At 40.8% G+C, this 18,450-nt stretch overlaps 1 protein-coding gene across 6 annotated transcripts in view; it reads right to left on the bottom strand.

Annotated features, from left to right (window-relative positions):
- The window catches only part of SEC16A (SEC16 homolog A, endoplasmic reticulum export factor), a 49,382-nt gene that overhangs the window by 15,992 nt on the left and 14,940 nt on the right, over positions 1–18,450 (bottom strand). For 5 of the 6 annotated variants that reach the window (XM_075905387.1, XM_075905391.1, XM_075905389.1 and 2 more), the window contains 16 exons: positions 16,274–16,419; positions 14,091–14,179; positions 12,177–12,315; positions 10,796–10,994; positions 9,371–9,548; positions 8,301–8,443; positions 7,096–7,157; positions 6,727–6,865; positions 6,069–6,311; positions 5,579–5,676; positions 2,856–2,937; positions 2,292–2,409; positions 1,898–2,009; positions 1,226–1,331; positions 472–612; positions 213–326 (listed from right to left, as the gene is read on the bottom strand). In XM_075905387.1, coding sequence (XP_075761502.1) covers positions 213–326; positions 472–612; positions 1,226–1,331; positions 1,898–2,009; positions 2,292–2,409; positions 2,856–2,937; positions 5,579–5,676; positions 6,069–6,311; positions 6,727–6,865; positions 7,096–7,157; positions 8,301–8,443; positions 9,371–9,548; positions 10,796–10,994; positions 12,177–12,315; positions 14,091–14,179; positions 16,274–16,419 — 2,109 coding nt within the window. The remainder of the gene's footprint in view (positions 1–212; positions 327–471; positions 613–1,225; positions 1,332–1,897; positions 2,010–2,291; positions 2,410–2,855; positions 2,938–5,578; positions 5,677–6,068; positions 6,312–6,726; positions 6,866–7,095; positions 7,158–8,300; positions 8,444–9,370; positions 9,549–10,795; positions 10,995–12,176; positions 12,316–14,090; positions 14,180–16,273; positions 16,420–18,450) is intronic. The other variant, XM_075905388.1, reaches the window with a different exon arrangement.

Here is an 18,450-nt window from a genome sequence, read left to right as displayed (position 1 = left end):
CACCTTTCGACTTTTACACTGAAAACTGGGGCATTCACTAGACTGCACATCACCCTGATTTAAGTGATATGCAATTGGATAGCTTTAATATCCAATAAATTAGAATTTTATCATTAGAACAGAAAGCATAGCACAAACATTTTATGAAAAGGCTCTTAAGTCAAAATCTTAGCAGGGAAGCCTTTAATTTTGGAAAGCAGATTTTTTTTTACCTTGATCTGTCCATCCAACTGCCGAAGTCGTACTAACCATGATGGTTCAATAAATAATTCCTGCTCTGGTTTCTCTTTAATCTGTGGGTCGAACAGGAGCAACTGAGATGATATCTATCAAAAGAAGCATTTTAAAAATGAAAAAAGTTGGTAAAGAGGTCAATAAAATACAAACAGAGATTTCTAAGCTTTCCTTTATGAACCTATATGTACCAAGCCATGAGCGCTTAATTCTAAACAATATTCATCCTTATAGTACCTGCATAAGTTGGCTGATAAGCACAGGTGAATAATAGTAGGGATTTTTAAGAACTGTTTTGGAAATCACTTCACAGTAATGAAATGCTTGTGCGGCGAGTCCCATCTCAGCTAGTCGGCAAGCATAGATGAATTTGAAAACCTGTGGAGTGCAAGAAGATAAAGTTATAGTACAGGCTCACATCATTTTTTAAAATGTAGCTGTCAGCTGGCCGCGTCCTCCGCGGCTTGGCTCTGCTTTGCACCCCCCCCCCCCGTCCCCCTGGTCTGCAGACCAGGGGGACGGGGGGCAAAGCAGAGCAAAGCCGCGGACCAACCCAGCAGCACCCCAGCTGCTCTGCCCCAGGCGTCCCCAAGTCGGCCGCTGCTGAAACTGACCAGTGGCTGACTACAGGAAGCCCCTGTCCCAGGCTTCCTGGAATCAGCCGCTGATCAGTTTCAGCAGCAGCTGACTTGGGGATGCCTAGGGTTCTTAAGTTGAATCTGTATGTAAGTCAGAACTGGCGTCCAGATTCAGCCGCTGTTGAAACTGATCAGTTTCAGCAGTGGCTGAATCTGGACGCCAGTTCCGACTTACATACAGATTCAACTTAAGAACAAACCTCCAGTCCCTATCTTGTACGTAACCCGGGGACTGCCTGTACTTGAGAGAGTACGCAATGAAAGTGAACACCACCCCATTCATAAACAAGGTGAAAGAGCACCTCATACAAAACCTGACACACAACATTAAGAAAAAAAGAATCACTCCTAACCTGGAAATTGGGTAAACAGCAGGGCTGGGTTCCCAGTGACTGTGCATATTCATACGCTTCTGTTCTTTGAATGGCTTCATTGGTGGCAAACTTTAGAAATGGCAGGCTGATAGAAAAGTGAAACACATAAACCTGGAGATATCACTTCTAATGTAGATAATTTCTGATGTGCGAGTAGCATCATAAGTCACATGGCAGTACTGAGTACAAAGCATAAGATCAAGAAATTTCCATGCTTCAAAAAATAAGTGGTGAGGTCCTAAACAACTTTAATTAAGAGATTATTGTGGAGTGTTACTTGTTAAAATACTGTAGCCCATTTCCTTATATTTTCATCTTTTAATCTAAAAGACGATATTTAAGAGTAGGTTAGATAAATGTCTGTCAGGAATGGTCTAGACAGTACTGGGCCCTGCCATGAGGGCAGGAGACTGAACTTAACCTCTCAAGGTCTCTTCCAGTCCTGATCAGCTGTTTGTCGGCTCAGCATGGCAGCCATGTAAATTTAAATGAAGCGGCGATTATTTAAATCGCCACTTCATTTTCCTATGTCTGGTAGCCTAATCTACATGCCTCTGCGACAGAGGCATGTAGTCTAGATGTACCCTTAGTATTCTATGATTCTATGATAAATAATTTTACAAAAACAGACACGTAATTTGAATTCCACACCTGTGATTTGATCCAAGTAGGACAAGCTTTGTTGTTTTCTTTGTATAAACACCAAACCCGACCTGGGCCATCAGGTAGCAAAAATGAGCAGCATCTAAAAGGCCTTTTGAAGCTGAAACAAAACACATAGATCACATAGGAAATAGTACCTTAATGACACAACTAATTCATAGTATCTTGAATAGTTCACAGAACAGAAATCTGCAGAACTAAAAGAGATTCACTTTTATTGTATAAGCAGCAACTGTTAGTTTTAATAAAACAAACCCAGCAATTTGTGTTTAAGAAAACCCTTCATTTGTTCATAGCCCACATCTGTGCTATTGCTCCCAATATAAACAGCCTTGCTATTTACCCACTTTATGCTCTATAGATTCAACTTCAAATTAGTTACCAAGAGTATCTCCCATGGTGGTAATAGTCCTCGATTCCACATCCATGTTATTGGTCAAGTTGGATAGTACCATAGCAAGATGAGGCCTCCAGTCTCCCCATTTCTCATCCCCACAGCACTAGAATTAGAATAGATACCCATCAAGCCATAGAATGGAAGGGTGTGTGGGTAAAAATTACAAACTGAGTAAGGGGTAGCACAATTTTGCATTCTAGGTAAGATATGCAAGAACTTAATGGCCAAACTACTCGTTCATCTAGCTTACTATCCTGTCTTCCAACAGTGACAGTACCAGATACTTCAGAGGGAATGAACAAAACAGGGACTTATAAGTGATTCATCATCCCATCCCAGCATCTGACAGTGAGGTTTTGAGACACCCAAAGCATGGGGTTGTACCCTGACCATCTGGGCTAAAAGCCATCGATAGACCTACCCTCCATGAACTTACCCAATTCTTTTGGAACCCAGTTATACATAAAAGCATACTGCTGATGTGCTGCAAGAGGTAATTCACAGCAGAACATACACAAGCATTAACTGAAGCTTTTTCTTAAAACTCACTGTGGATGCTGCTGGCATTCTTCCAGACATGAGCTGGTAAACAGTTTGCAGAGGATCATTAATTGGAAGACTGTTGGCAAATCTAGATGCACATTACAGAAAAACAAAAGTAAATAGTTGTAGGTAAGCAGCTAACATTTTTAGTTTAGTTCACTGAGTCACCTTTAAAAAAACATTTACTGGCTAAACTATTAGACCTGCAGTATAGCCATATACAAATACAATGATAGGAACAACCTCACGAGTCAGGCTCCTACTGCCAACAGACAGTAGGTGTAACACTGTTTCAGAAGCTGTGGGAGGACAGAGAAAGCTGTTCTTATCTACAGACAGTCTTTGCTGGAAGATAGTTGCTTCTTTCCGAAATGAGAAGGAGCAGGGCCATAACATTAGTCAGGTATTAAAGTCCCAAAAGTAAGGGAATAAGTAGCCACCCAAAACTCTGACGGGAACACAAACATACACAATGTATTTGAGAGGTAGTGGGGATTGTATTCACTCTGCTTTATGTCACACGTGATTTCTATTGTCCTGTGGTAAACCTGTATGTGCGCACCACCATTTCCCTGAGCACTGCACCAATTGCTAGGTGATAGGAATTTCAGGGTGATAGTCGACCTCATGTACACAATGGTTGATGCTTTCTGTAACCAGAGCCTGAAAGAGGGTGATGTAAACGGTGACATCTTTTGTCAAGCTGGACAAAGGCCAGCTGCAGGGCTGGGGCAGGCTTCTGGGTGTGAGAGTTAGTCTTACTGTCTTGGGGTGCAGGGCCCTTGGCTCTGAGCCCCTCCCCCCCCCAAGAAGGATTGTACTAACTGCTTCCGGTTTCTGTGCTGCCAAGTCTGTTCTATTCTGTATCCCTGTCAACAAATAAACCGTTTGTTCTACCTGCTGAGAGAGTCACATCTGACTGCAGTTGGGGATGCAGGGCCCAGCGAAGCCTCACGCCTTGTTGACAATATTTAATCCCTTGAGTGTGAAAATCTGGGTTTTGAAACATGAAGTGCAGCTAATTCCTACACTAATGGTCTGTAGTTTGTATGGCATAATTCTTCGAGTGCTTGCTCACATGTATTCCAATTGGAGGTGTGCACGCGTTGGAAAGTTTTTCCCTAGCTGCTACCCATTGGGTCGGCTGTAGAGCCCCCTGGAATGGAGCTGGTGCAGTGCACTATATATGACCCTACCAATTCAACCACTCCTCAGTTTCTTCTTACCGCCAGTGATGGCTGTTGGAACTTGCAAGTGCCTTGTATCCCTAGCGCTTCCCACTATTGGTTGTGTAAATAGTTAGATCAATAGTTAAGTTAGTGTTGGAGTTAGGAATGGGAGGTGAAGGGGATTTTCCTTTCACTCCAATGATCCTTCAGGGCTTGGGGCATGCCAAAGTCCCAGGGCTGCAAACCCTGCAGGCTTTATCTTAAGTTTATGCCAACTAGTGACCGCCACAACTCGTATCTCTGGTGTCTGGTGGGGAGCCCTGCAGACTGACAAGTGCAAGATCTGCAAGGCCTTCAAGCCACGCACCAGCAAGAAGTGGAACTTTTGCCTGGAGCAGCACCTCATGGAAACCATTCTCCAACTGCAGGATTCAGCACCAAGTGCTTCAGCGTGCAACACACCTCCTTTGGTTCCGGGACTGGCATAAAAAAAATAATAAGACCCTCTTGGTACAGTTGCGCCCCTGTGGAGTCTAAGTGGTGCTGCTCATGCTCCCCAGGGTGGCTTCCAAAGAGGCCTAGCCTTGACGTTGGTGCATCCAGCTCCGGTTTCCCACTCTGCACCGCCAGGATTAGCAGGCCTGAACTGCCAGGCCCTCCCCCATTCTCTTGGGCTCCGAGTGGTGAACCATTGGTGATGAGCCTGTCCTCCATGCCAGACACCTTCAAGGCTGCGTGGGGCATCATCAAAAGGATGCAGTCCACATCGTGGGACAAAGGTCTCCACTTCCCGCCAGCCTGCCTGGGGGACGCCAGCCATCATGGGCCCACCAATTCCAGCCCCACTGTCTCTCTACTTGTAATCCTGGCATAATCACCCCCAGTCTGACTCGTGGTCAGTCATTCTCACAGCTGGTTCTGTCAGAGCTGCACCCACTCCCGAGGGGTTCTGTGGAGAGCAGACCTGATCATTTATTCCATACTCACCCTCCTTCCCAGTATCAGAGCAGCTGGCAAGAAGGAACTGAGAGGTGGTTGGGTCAGCAGGGTCATATATAGTGTGCTATACCAGAAACACTCCAGGGGCTCCATAGCCAACCCAATATGTAGCAGCCAAGGAAAAAAAAACTTTCCACCAGTCGTGCACGTGGTGCGCGCACACCTCAGTTGGAATAGATAGGAACAATACATCTCAAAGAACAGCAGCTGCAATGGAGAGTGACCACTTTTTCTACCAAAGCAAAGCAGATTTGTTAGTCAGCCAGTAAGTCTGTTTAAGACCCATGGAGGAAGTCATGTTACAGTGAAGGAGGTGGCAAAGAAGCTCTTACCAACAGTCAGACATAAGAATCACTGCAATTCTGTGAAGTCTAACGTCCCTGAAACTCAACCTGCAACATGACTTAGATCAACATGCAGACTTCCCACATAAACACAGGAACACATAACAACTTTGGCCTCAATTTCCGAGGCACACGAGTTTCTCTCTTCAATGGGAAATAAATGTCTATTCCATACTAGAAACATTCTAATCATCATCCTCAAGTAATGGAGCTTTACCTGGTCATGACTCTCGCATGTGTTCTGCTATCCATTTTACTGGCAAGCAACAGAGCATGACCCCATAATCCATGCTTCATAGCAGACTCCAAAGCATCCTATTAATGCAGAAAGCATAAGAAAAATAAAATCAGTTTACCAGGGAACAAGTTTAATACACCACTCAGTACAAAGTACTAATGATTTCTAGTGCATGTAACTTCTGACTATGAACTGAAAATGCTCATTAAGTCACATGCTAGAGCAATACAATATAATTTAGATTTGAATTGCGAATTCTTTGGGGGCATGGAGGTCTCTTTACTGTAGAGTGCTAAGGACATTGATAGTACCATAATATTACACATTAATATGTTTAACTTTCATTTTTATTACTTGATATTTTAATTATATGCAAGCCACTAGAGCTTTAAGAGCATGTGGGTTTTGGAACAATAAATCCAAGTAAAACAAACTCAACCAGTCCTTTAACAACAATGTGATCATTCACCTTCTTACGACCGTAGAGCAGAAGCTCCCTGAATCTCTCGATCTCTTTTTCAAGATTGTCAATTGTGGTTATAAGACTATCGGTGAGAAATGAGAGTTGAGCTTCGACCGACTCCTCTTCCACTTGCTCCAAAGCTTCATTAGTGAAGTCAATCAAGTTTGCTTCATTGGGAGATTTCCCAGGAAGCCAAACTGTTTTGTGATCTCGTAGCAAAAGCTCTGCAATGTCTGTGCCCACTACAGTCTATAAATGAAAAATTCAAATCACTAAAGTATTTCAATTAAATTATTTCAGTGTTTTATAGCTGAGACACTTGAAGTCTAATAAGTTAATTAACACAAACGATGCAGTGGGTTGGATAAAAGGAGACGACTGGATGTCCCAATCTTCAGATACCCCAGCAGGACTAAATCAACAAAGCCTCAGTGCTCTCCTCCTAATTGGCACTTCAAGCAGCAAGACTAAGGAGGAATACATGCCTGTTGAGCATCTGACCTACACTCTTGGCCCAACACACACCTTATGTACTCTTGCCACTCACATTAACGAAGTGCCTATATCTTAAAGATTCTTATCTAAAACCTAAAGATAAAAGCTTTGAAAATGGACCTGAGGGCATCAAGGGAAAGCTTACAAAGATTTAAGAAATAAGACATACCCCATTCTGTCTGCACAACAATACAATAAAATCCCAAATCAGACTTGCAGACTCTTTGTCAATTAGATTTTCATTCTGAAAGCACTGTGTGGCTCTGTTTTGTGCAAAATTAATGACATCCACTTTATGGGTTTCATCTCTGGAAGAGGAAGAAAAGTGCACAATGAAACAAAGAATCAGTATGACGTGTCCGACATCATCACCAAAATGAATCTGTAGAAGTTAAACCTTCAACAACATTTAGGATTGTGGAATATAGATAACTGATAAAACCAGTTTAAAACAATCTATTATTTGCAGTCAGACAAAATAAGGAAAAATTAAACTTGAGAACACTTTAAAATAGCTTATTACATCCATAAAACGTACTTAGCCAGAGGGCCCGGAAAGGCTCTCATCTCTTCTTGTTCTGGCATATGTTGCAACATAGTCTAAAAAAAATGAAGCAAAAAAGCAAGATGAGAAACTCTTACTGCTATAAATTCCACTATTTGTACAGTGATTTGTTTTGTACCCAACAATGTATCCGAAAAAGCTACATGTTACCTATAGTGTCATCTACGCCATCGTTCTTGGACAGTAGAGCTGAGTTTTTTACAGTATGTTTGTTAGGGCCCCATCCAATTTGGTTTAAATGTTTTAATTACTTTCCATGAGAAATTATTCCACAGCGTAAGATCTCATGGGAAACATTTCCTGTTGCTAACACTATATTTTCCTTTTCCCATCTCCTTAGGACATTCAATATAATTCCTCTGCCTTCTTGCTCTGTACATCATTAAAATACTAGTAGATAATGGTGTTCTATCTTGGTCACATTCTACTCTTCAGATCCCAAACTTCCCATCACTCTTCCCTGAATTCTCTTCTATCAGTCCACATCTAGCTGGTGACCAAAACTTGTACTCCTTTGGCCCACTGGTGGAGTTGCAAGAGAAAGAGAAATACTCACGTTGAAAGGAGATCAAATACTTTATAACATCTACACAGTGAATCTCCAAGCCTGAGTCAACAGTGTCATGCTTGAATTTGTGCTAAAAATGGCTGTGTAGATGATGTGGCTTAGGCTGCAGCTTAGCTGCTTAAGGAGATGGTGGGCTTGAGAGCCCAACCAACAACATCTACACAGCCTTTTTTTAGCTTGGTAATGCAAGGTCTTGTGGGCCTGAATTGGACAACACAGGCTCAGAGATTCACAGCCACAGGCCATACACCAAGATAGCCAACTGTCCCCATGGCTGCTGGCAGAGAAATGTACAAATGCTCATGACTCAGTCAATGGCCGTGTACAAAAAGAAAATCAAGACCCTAACCTTCCTAGGAGTTGGAAATCCTTTTTTAAATTATCAAATGCCTTAGTAAGAAAAGAGGATATTACACTAAGGCTTGCAGAAGAAACTGAAAGTGAAAATAAGGAAACTTACAAAAACAAAGAATTAACATTTGTTTTTCTATAAACTAATGGCTTTCTGTTGTATGGGCATAACACCACGGAAGTGCCCCCATTTTCCCTTTAGGAAAAATAGACTTTATAAATATAACACATTTGTACTCCTGATGTACTTTTGCTTTACCTCCATACTGTGTATCTCAACCAAAGCTGGCTGTCCTTCTGAAGGCAGGTTTGGTAGCACTTTTGTCAGATGACCCCCAGGACCAAACCTTGCACAGACATGAGGCACTAAAAATTTCTCAGGTGTCAAGGGCCTTGATGGGACTGCAGTAGAGCAAAAAAATCAAAATTAAGTGACTTAATTACCTTGCAGCAACTTAGTTATTAACATTTCATTTAGTTTTCTATATAGTTTATATAGAAAGCAAACATGAAATAAACCTGCTACTGATGTTGGCTGAATATGATCTTTAAAAAGGTAACAGCTATCCTGTTCTATCAATGCAAGCCACAGTACTGAGGACAGACCTCTCAGAAATTAGCTATTATGAGAAAAAATTGTGTACAAAAAACTTAATACGATATTTTCCCCATAGACATACTGCTTATCAATTCTCAGTTCATTTTTATGCATTTCTAATGTTTTAGGACTTGAGACAAATATATTCTTAAAGAAATGCCCATACTTTAGGAAGTGAACAACTCTGTTTTTAGAAACACTGCTGTTTAACTGCAAGAAGCAAGGGTAATAGAAAAAAAATCAGATTATATAAACAGAATTGTTCCTAAACTATATTTATTTTAAAAAGATTCTCCATGAAGCAAAAAGTAGATCTAATTCAAAGCATGCCTGGATGCAAGAAAGTTTTAAGCATCCTACTAGTATACACACAGTTCTACACCAAAACACCACAAATGCAAATAAGTGTGCAGTACTTAATACATAACCAGTAGCAATTAATAATTGACCATAAAATAAGGGAACTGTTCAGTGACAGTCTATTATTTGTGCTATCCTGGGCTATTTTCACAGTGAGCAAAACTTAACATAGGTATAGCTCACATCAATGACTCTGCAAATAGGGAACACATTCTACTGTTATCGGTTTAACATCTACTATGTACACAGGTGTTTTTACCACCAGTAGGCTTGATAAATGTTTGTATAACATTTTAAAGTTGAATGAAAGACACAAAAGCAAAGAATTGTCAACTACTCTCTCCCAACCTTCCCCACATTTCTGCAAATACCTTGTTCTACTGATGACCATTCAGTTTCAGCTGGATAGCCATAATCTGTAAAAGGCTGTTGACCATCAAAGTTTGCAGGGTATCCTCCGTATGGATAATCTGTGTGAAGCGAGACTGGCTGGGTGGTGGTTTCATATGCATTAGCTGTCAGATCATGGTTGCTTCTATAAAGCTGGCTCTGAATAGAACATTAGTAATTGCTGTATTAAAGACATAATAGCAGGAGGGGAAAGAATCACGTGGGCTGAACAAAGTGGCGAACAGAATGGAGTTGCTTTTCATCTCCTACTCAGAAGCTATATGGGCTCCTTTTACAAGTATTTCAATACAGTAAGTTGCCCAGGACTTCATTAGACTTACGCAAACCGCCTGTTGAATCAAGTGGCATAGTGGACATGAGCTAAAATAGTTTAGGTGTGTTTTAATGCTCTATTTCCCTCTGATCCCCTCTTACAATCTGATTTGCTCACCTCAGTCTGCATTTGTGGGCTTACTTCTCTCGCCACCAACTCCTCTCCCCATCCTTTAAATGATTATGCATGTTCATTATGCTACAAATAAAAAGCCATATAGTGCTTGTGCATCTGCAACTCAGACAGGATACCACAACCTCTCTTATAGTGCCTTTTCTGAGTGAGAAAATCCAACTTGACTAAGGATGGATACTCAGCAGAAATGCCTGTACGATCTCCAGTTCTCCATGTCCAATATCAATGAAACATTTGGGTCCCAAATGGATGACTATATTTAAGATTATATCTGGATTGCTAAAAAGTTAACATACGAGACTAGAGATATGTAAATGTAGACTCTACTAACAGTATACAAGAACCATCTACTAGTTAGAATGTTTCAGGAAGTATCTGTGCATTTGTACTGAAAAGCAGATAAGTAATCTAATTTAAAAACCTAACAGAAAACTGTTCTACATATCAATTTAATGGTCCAATCTCTTTAAATATATTCCACATTTTAGACCAGAATTAGATTTTAATGTCTGTGATGATGGGAGGAACAAGACATATACAAATATAAATGTGGATCCATTCTCAACTTTAGCAAACTGTAGCAGTTCTCCTATGCCCAGTAAATTGTAGGATCGAGCTCTTAACTAAAGAGGCAGTTTCTTCCTATATTCTTATGTGGCACCAAGCACATCTTGAGCCCTGGTCCTAATCAAAAAATCTACCAAATAAATATTTTAAAATCAAGTGCATGCTATGGCACAAATGTTCAATCTCCAGTTGCTGACTATGAACTTTCAAAATATGCCTCTATTACCCAAGCTAAGAACAGAAGAGTAGCCTTTGTATATTATGATCTTCTAGAGATTTGGTCCAAGATATTGTCAGGTCACCTCATTCCCAGCATTAAACAGGTTAACAGAATAAAGTCAAACACCTGATGCACACATAGGAAACTTACTTGCTGAGAGCGAGAACTGAAGCTGCTCTGACGGCTATGAACACTGTGGGAACTACGGAGGCTATGGGCAGAATGTTCACTGTGGACACTTCGTCTGTCAAATTCATCACCGTAAGGGTCTTTGTGAGGCTCAGCTTCATCATCAAAGCTCCCAGCAAAGCGAGGATCATATCGCCAGTGATCTTCATATTGGTCAGGTCTAAAGAGCAATGAAATACGAAAATAAAGATAAGGGCCTATACTGTGGGAAGAATTAAATTCAGTGGATTTTTGTTTCCATTGACTAGAGACTAAAGAAACAACGTCACAGACTAGCCCACAGATTTAGGCTTTGTATGACACAGTCCAAAACCAAATGTAATAGCAGTATCTTCAATTATTTTTCACTTGAGAATATTTTCTTGCTGTGATTTAAACCCAAATTTACAGCAAGTACATGAGAACCAAAGAGTGAAACTGACTAATCTTGTGTTCACTGAGAAAAATAAAGTGCAAAAAGTAAACAGATAATGAAGAATATAGTTTTAATTTTTTAGTCATCATGTTAACAACAAAAGCATGAAAATCAATTTTTAAAGAGACATCATTTTACTCTGACAGTATCCCTTTAACCAAACCTGCTGACAGGGAGGGCAAAGGAGGCAGTTGCTCCGGGCCTGGTGATTCAAAGGGGCCTAGGGCTCCAGCCACCAGCCAGAGCTTCACCTCTGCACCACACAACACTTGAGGGCTGGGAGAAGGGAGGGCAGTACCATAGCCTGGGTGATGCTGCGAGCTGATTGCCCATAGTTTCACTCCTTTCGGGGGCCTGGAACTGCCCCCCGCTCCAGACACCCACCCACCCACACACCTTGCCCCAAGGTGGCTATCTACCCTGCTGCCTTTCACCATATAATTTTTAGAGAAGCTGTTGAAGAGCCTAGTTTTTTGCAGTTTAAGACCAACACCCCATTCTGAATTCATCTAACACAGAAAACTTCAAAGAGAACATTTGTCTACTTTGATTTCCATTTAAACTCTGTACTTATTTATTTAAAAAGCTAGTTACAAAATAAATTCCATTTTTCTTAAAAATCAGTCTCTCAAAACTGGTTTATCTAAGATACCTCAAGTTCCATAAAAATTCTCCTAGCCATCAAGAACACATGCAGATTGGCAAAAAAATCCTGTTTTATCTCTCTAACACTTTAAGAGTCTGCCATACAAAAGATTTGCCTACCTAGACTAAGTTACATTTCCTGGAAATCAAATTAAAAAAATCATTGCCCAGAAATTTTACAGAATAACCTGAAACTTTGAACCTTTCTGGATAATCTGGATAGTAAATTATGCAACAGAGCCAACTCTCAAAACCTCCAAATAAAAGGCCTGGATTACAAACCTGTTGTTATATGGATATGCCTCTCTCTTTTGATATGGATTGTGTTCAGCATCATACCAGTATCTCTGGTCATAACTTCTGGGATCTCTATATCTGGAGTCATATGCTGATGGATATGCTGATGCCCAGCGACTTGGGTCTTTAAAAAAATACAAGTTTTAATTTAATATCTTAATCCAGTACATTTCTCACAGCATTTCTCTATTTGTTCTCTACCGAAATGCATCCACCTATGTTTTGTTAGCATCTGAGATAACTACTGTACAAATCCACTAACAAAACTGAGATACTAATTTTTTAATAGAAATATGTTAATTCATAGTTTTGCCATAATCAAATGAGGCCAAATGAAAGTCAGACTGAACTGTAAACAAAAAAAGCTGTAAATCAATCTCAAGTCTCTGTGATACATTTGGTTACACCCAAGTATAAATGATCAGATTATTGTTATATACCGTAGCCAGATACTATACTGTACTCTTTCAAAAACATGGGCTCTCAATCTAATAGATGTTTTCCAATCTAAATTATTATGAGGCTAAATGATGATATTATTATGAAAAAATTATTTCCACAAGAAGATATGGGATCCCCCAATGTAAAATCCTAGAGTTTGGAGGAGAAATTCTTGCAGGAAAAGAGAGAACTGTAACCCCAATTCCCACTGGTCTGACAGAATTCAAGGGCTGACCTCCAAAACACTGTTACACCATGGATGACTGGGGAGCATATGATTTGTTTAGAGCGCAACATTTAGAAGTAGAGTCAATTTATGCTCTGATAACTAGTTTTCCATTGATTAAGAGCCTGTCTACAGTACATGTGTTTGGGCACAAGTAGGCACGGTGACATGTTATACACTACAGCACGCAATTCCATACATGTCACTGTATAATTTTACCATGGTAAAAGGAAAGTTTGACCACTTTCCTCATTGCCAAATAGGGAATCAAAATAATTAATTCAAATTTAATTTGTTGCTTTTTCCTCCTCCTAAGCCAAGGATAGAGAGAGGACAGCAGAGCATTAAGGACAACTGCAATTAGGGATGTAAAGTCCCATTTAAAAAGTTAACTGGTGAAACCTTAAATTTTACGGGTTAACAGGGATCCAGCGGGCGAGCAGCTGCTCCACACTGGCTGGGCCTGCCGCACCAAGTGATGCTTACCAGGTAACTGGTTAAGGATCTAAGCAAGTCGTCAAGTCAACTACTCACTTCCCACCCCCTTGCTGCCTTGGATACAGAGGTGGTGGGGGTGGGAGCTGGTGTCACTGGTGCCTCCATGTTGCCACCGCTGCCCCTCTCCCTCCCCGCTCCCTCCCCCCCCGCCCTGCTGCCTCTATTGGAGGCAGCAGGAGCCAGGCCCAGGACCTACCCCTGCTGCGCCTCTGCAGTTTAAATGTAGTAGGAGTTGAGTTGCCTACGTGCCTGGCTCTTACTACATTTAAGAGCCGCAGTGGGGGTAGCTCCCGGACCTGGCGCAAGCAGGGACTGAGCAAGCCTTCCCTTATCGACTACACGATTAGTGAAATACTCGCCTCTTAATAGCCTTATAACTGGTTAACCCTTTATATCCCTAACTGCAATGCAGAAGATCAGTTTTCAACAAACTAAAGGTTTTATTCTCATTAACAGGGCTTGACAAATCTGCTTATCTACTCGCCCATGGCGAGTAGATTTCAGCCAGTCGCCCCGTTCACCGGCGGTTCGTGCATGCGCAGCGTGAGGCTGACAAGTGGTTTTCGCCGCGGTTTGTTGAGCCCTGCTCATTAGCTATGGCAAACGTGTCAATGTCACAACTTCAGCAAAAGGCCACAAATTTAGTTTTACAATAGTGCTCTGATGCTTTTTTTTTTTTTTTAAACACACTTCCCAGCTCCTCAAAAAAATCAGAATTCATTGTCCATCTGTACCTCCATAATTATATGCGTTTGCATAGTAGTCTGCATAGTAATCATTCCAACCACTTTTTGAATTATAATAATCTTCGGTATAACCCTGTCTGAAAGAGAAAAAATACACAAGATAAAATGCCATTATTAAAAGAGGCACAGTAACTATTCTTAAAGATGTTAGAAAATAAATACGTAGCTTTTGGTTATACTCACAATAACAGCAGAACAGCCATTATAATAATTTTTAAAAAATGCAGTTACAGGAAGCGGAAGGTTCAGGGAACCAGAACCTATAGACCAGATAACTATTCAAATCACATTCCATGCTATCAGCAACTAAAAGTTGTAACAGATTAGTCTCTGTGAATGGATTTGGTTGTCAGTCCAGTCACTTATGGACAACTAAACATCACGAAAGCCATTGCTACAATTGGCTTATCTGAGGCTGCCAGTAGCTAACTAGATATTGAGAATTATTCTCAACTCGAGACACTCATGTGAAGTCAGGCACAAGTGTGTAGTGGAGACTGACTTGTTAGTAACCAATGCCACAAATTAAATGAATATGAAAGTCTCTGTCCACACCACAAACCCATCACGTAATTAGTGTACAATCCACAAGTGGCTAAAGAGATCGTGAAAGGTGCAACCAGCGTAACAGGTGCAACCAATTCCCATTTAGATCTTTTAAAAATCTTAACCCACCACTGAGAGCCAGGGCCAAGAGTTAAGTTAATAAGACTGCACAATAAAACACTGATTTTTTTTTAATAGAAATTTGTTAGTTTGGGTAGGGTTTTGACTAAAAAAAAATAACTCCATTTTGCTTAGTCTTAAGAGTAGATATGAACTTTATAAAAGCATTAAAAACATTTAATAGAAGGGACAAAAAAGCTGTGTTACTGAATAAACTGTCAGGAATATTTATAAATCCAAACAAAAAATCTATTATAATGGAGACTAAATTTTATGTGTCTCTTCAAAAAAAAAAAATTTACAGCAAGTAGGTAAGAATAATACTTCAAGGCTCTGAAATACTATGTGTAACAGTGATGCACTAAGAACAATGCTATGAAGATAGTGCAATCCCATTAATTTATCTTGTTACAAATTCTCACTGTGTTTTTGGAGGTTCAAATGTGCACAAAACTATTCCAGCTGCTTGAACAGGTTATGGGTTTAAGGAGCAGTACCATTACTTTTAGAGGCTGTCAATACATAAGATATGAAAGAGTTTCCATGGCAGATTTGTATCTGAAAACTATAGCTGATGGTAACTGCCCGGGGGTTCGTAATTTCTAGTGGATGATCCATTCTCTCAGAGCCTACTGACTTCTTAACTACATGTCATTGCTACAGCAACATCTTGTGATGAATGAAAAAGCCTACAAATCACTCATGTAACATTCATTATAAGCTAGTTACTCTCAAAAACGGTAACTGGCTCCTTCTGATTGACCACGGTAATTTCAATGCATTCCTTTCTTCAAGCTTGTTTTGCCACATTTCTTCCTATAACTCTATGCTACTTTATTAGTTAATTGGATAGAGCTTATTGCCATCGTGAAAGTCATCACTAAAAAGTTGAGCTGATGCAGAACTGCGGATTCTCTCATCTGACTCCCACCCTCTCTCCCATTTGAAAACAAAAATCTCTCTCTCAGTAGGCAACCTATACTGGAATGTTTTCAAAAGCAAATCCCAGGAGGTACATGCAAAAATGTAATTTCTTAACAGGATTGAAGAATTTACCTCTTACAAAGCTGTGCGTAAGAGTTACCGTTAAACTCTGGGAGGCTGCAACCTGCGTTACTCTCTCAGTGGACAGCTTTGGAAAATAGATATCATCAGTAGTGATTCTCTTATTGAGCCCCCTTTGAGGGGAAAAAAACCTGTAATGGCAGCCTACAAATGGGCATGAAGGAGACGACTACGATCATATCACTGTAATTTTAAACATGGCATAGTGTCCCCTCACATTTAAAAAGCAACAATATGCAATTCTTACTTTGGGATTATGTGTTTAATAGAATGTAATAGATTATATCTGTAATAACATGTGTAATTTGAACTTCGTCAATACTGACACTCATTTCACACCATCTAGCTCTCATATTGCACAAGACAAAAATTCATTATGAATAATTAAATGTAATACATCAGAACACGCTAAACCTTTGCAGAGTTCCATAATTACATACCTAGAAGGAGGTCTGTCAGAGCACTGACTAGCTCTGGAACTAGGACGCTCAGGCTCACCATATCGATAACCACCAGGCTCCACATAGGCAGGATTGCTTCTATCATAGGGTGGGTAGCGGGGGCCGTATTGTCCATAGACGTCCTCCTCAAGAAGATTAGATTATATATATAAAAACCTATTAGTTAAACTGTTTGAAAATCTGACAAGAAATAAAAAACAACCACCTCCACACACACACACACACACACACACACACACCCTCCTCCTCCCTCTCCTTTCCCCGCTATGGCTATCCCTTTTCTAAAAACTCAATTTTCTTTCTTTCCCCTCCCCCACCTTAAAAGTTTAAAATTGAAATTAGCACCCACAAGAGTTGTTGCATTGGCAGTCCTGGATATTGAAGGATATTATCTTGCCACAAAGGGTATAGAAGGCTACACCGTTGCCTTAAAACCAGATTTAAGAAAATACTTCTGAAATTGTCAATATTCCCACATGGGAGTTACACCATTTTTATGATTTGGACACCCAACTCACCAGGACAAGGTTGAAACCTTTTTCCCCACACAGGCCAATACAACAGTGGTCAGATAGGAGTCACTGTCACTTCAGGTTTGGCCTCCCTGGTCCAGCACACTTGGGACCTGACCGGACCCAGATGAGGGATTTTGCCGGACCAGGGGAAGTCATTTCTGGCTTCCTTGCCGCCAAACTTCCCAGCACTGGCCTGGCCACCGGCCTCCCAGCTGGCTCCTCACTTGCCACCGGCCCTGCTATCCTATCAGGCCTCTTGGTACTGTTGGGCAGCCCCACTACTAGCAACCCACTGCCCTGATAGTCTGCAGTGCTCCCGGCTGCCAATCCTCTTACTAGGACTTGCTGATCCTGGAACATCCATGGTCTTGCTGGACCACAGATGTTGCCAGACCAGAGAGTCCCAGTTTAGAGAGGTTCAACCTGTATTAGAAATTAATAGTAAATACCCATTTCCTATCTTAAATCTGCTTCTAATTTAAACTCTAAGAACCTCATTACCCATTATTTTCAATTCGGTCTGGGTTTTCACACTCCTGATTGTAAATTTATTTTTCTATGGATTTCGATTCTGCTTTCTAAGGATGTTAAATATCTACTAATTGACTAATCGAATAATTGATGCATTGTGCATTGGCTAGTCGATTGATAGGGCAAAAGTGCCGTGTGGAGCCCAGGATCAGCTGAGGACTCCAGCTGATGCCAGGTTCCACACTGTGTTTCAAAGAGACAGTGCCGCACGGACCTCCCGGTCAGCGGGGGAGTCCCCAGCTGATCCCGGGCTCCACATGGCGCTGCTGCTTTGAAAAGCCATGTGGAGCCTTGGGACATCCCAGCTGGCCATGGGGTGCATGCAGCGTTTCAAAGTGGTAGCGCCACATGGCGCCTGGAGTTTGGCCCTGGGCTTCATGTGGCACTGCCGCTTTGAAGTACCCCTTCCTCTCCCCCTGCCTCTTTCTGATAGAGGCAGTGGGGGGAGGAGGGAAAGCGACTAGTCGACTACAACAGTGTTTCTCAACCCTTTTTTTTTTTTATAAAGTACTCCCACCCTTTTTAAAAAAAAAATACTCCCAGTGCCTACAATTTTCAGACACATTTTTTTTCTACTGTTGCAACAGATTTGTTTAAACAACTTAATCGTAGCCATGTGGGTGATATTATTTTTGAAATTTTTACACCCAAAAATTTCAAAAATAATAAAACGCTGTAAAACTTAAAACAAAAATTCCATTTTCTCCAAATTTCAGTTAGGTTGACGTACCTCACAGACTCCTCTTGAATACCCCTAAGGGTTTTCGTACCACTGGTTGAGAAACACTGGACTAGGATGTTGACTATCCGATAAGCATTTGCTTATTGGATAGTCGACTAGTCCTTCACATCCCTATTTCTAACATCAGATATGAATCATGTTTGTTAGCTTTAAAGCTGCCAGTTAGTAATGAAAATGTTCCCAAAAAGTCCTTCCACAGGCTCTCCCATTACCTAGTTTTGGATGAGTTCTTGCATCATGTTAAGTCTACAGTAAAATAGAAAGTGAATCTTTCAAGATAAATGCTATACTATTAATCTCTTCAAACACTTTGTTATGATTCAAAGACAAAAAAAGCTACCAAATACATCAATACAATTAGGAAAGAG

The sequence above is a fragment of the Pelodiscus sinensis genome, chromosome 22 (genome assembly GCF_049634645.1).
Source record: "Pelodiscus sinensis isolate JC-2024 chromosome 22, ASM4963464v1, whole genome shotgun sequence".
NCBI lineage: Eukaryota > Metazoa > Chordata > Testudines > Trionychidae > Pelodiscus > Pelodiscus sinensis.
This window is presented reverse-complemented; position numbering and strand designations above follow the sequence as displayed.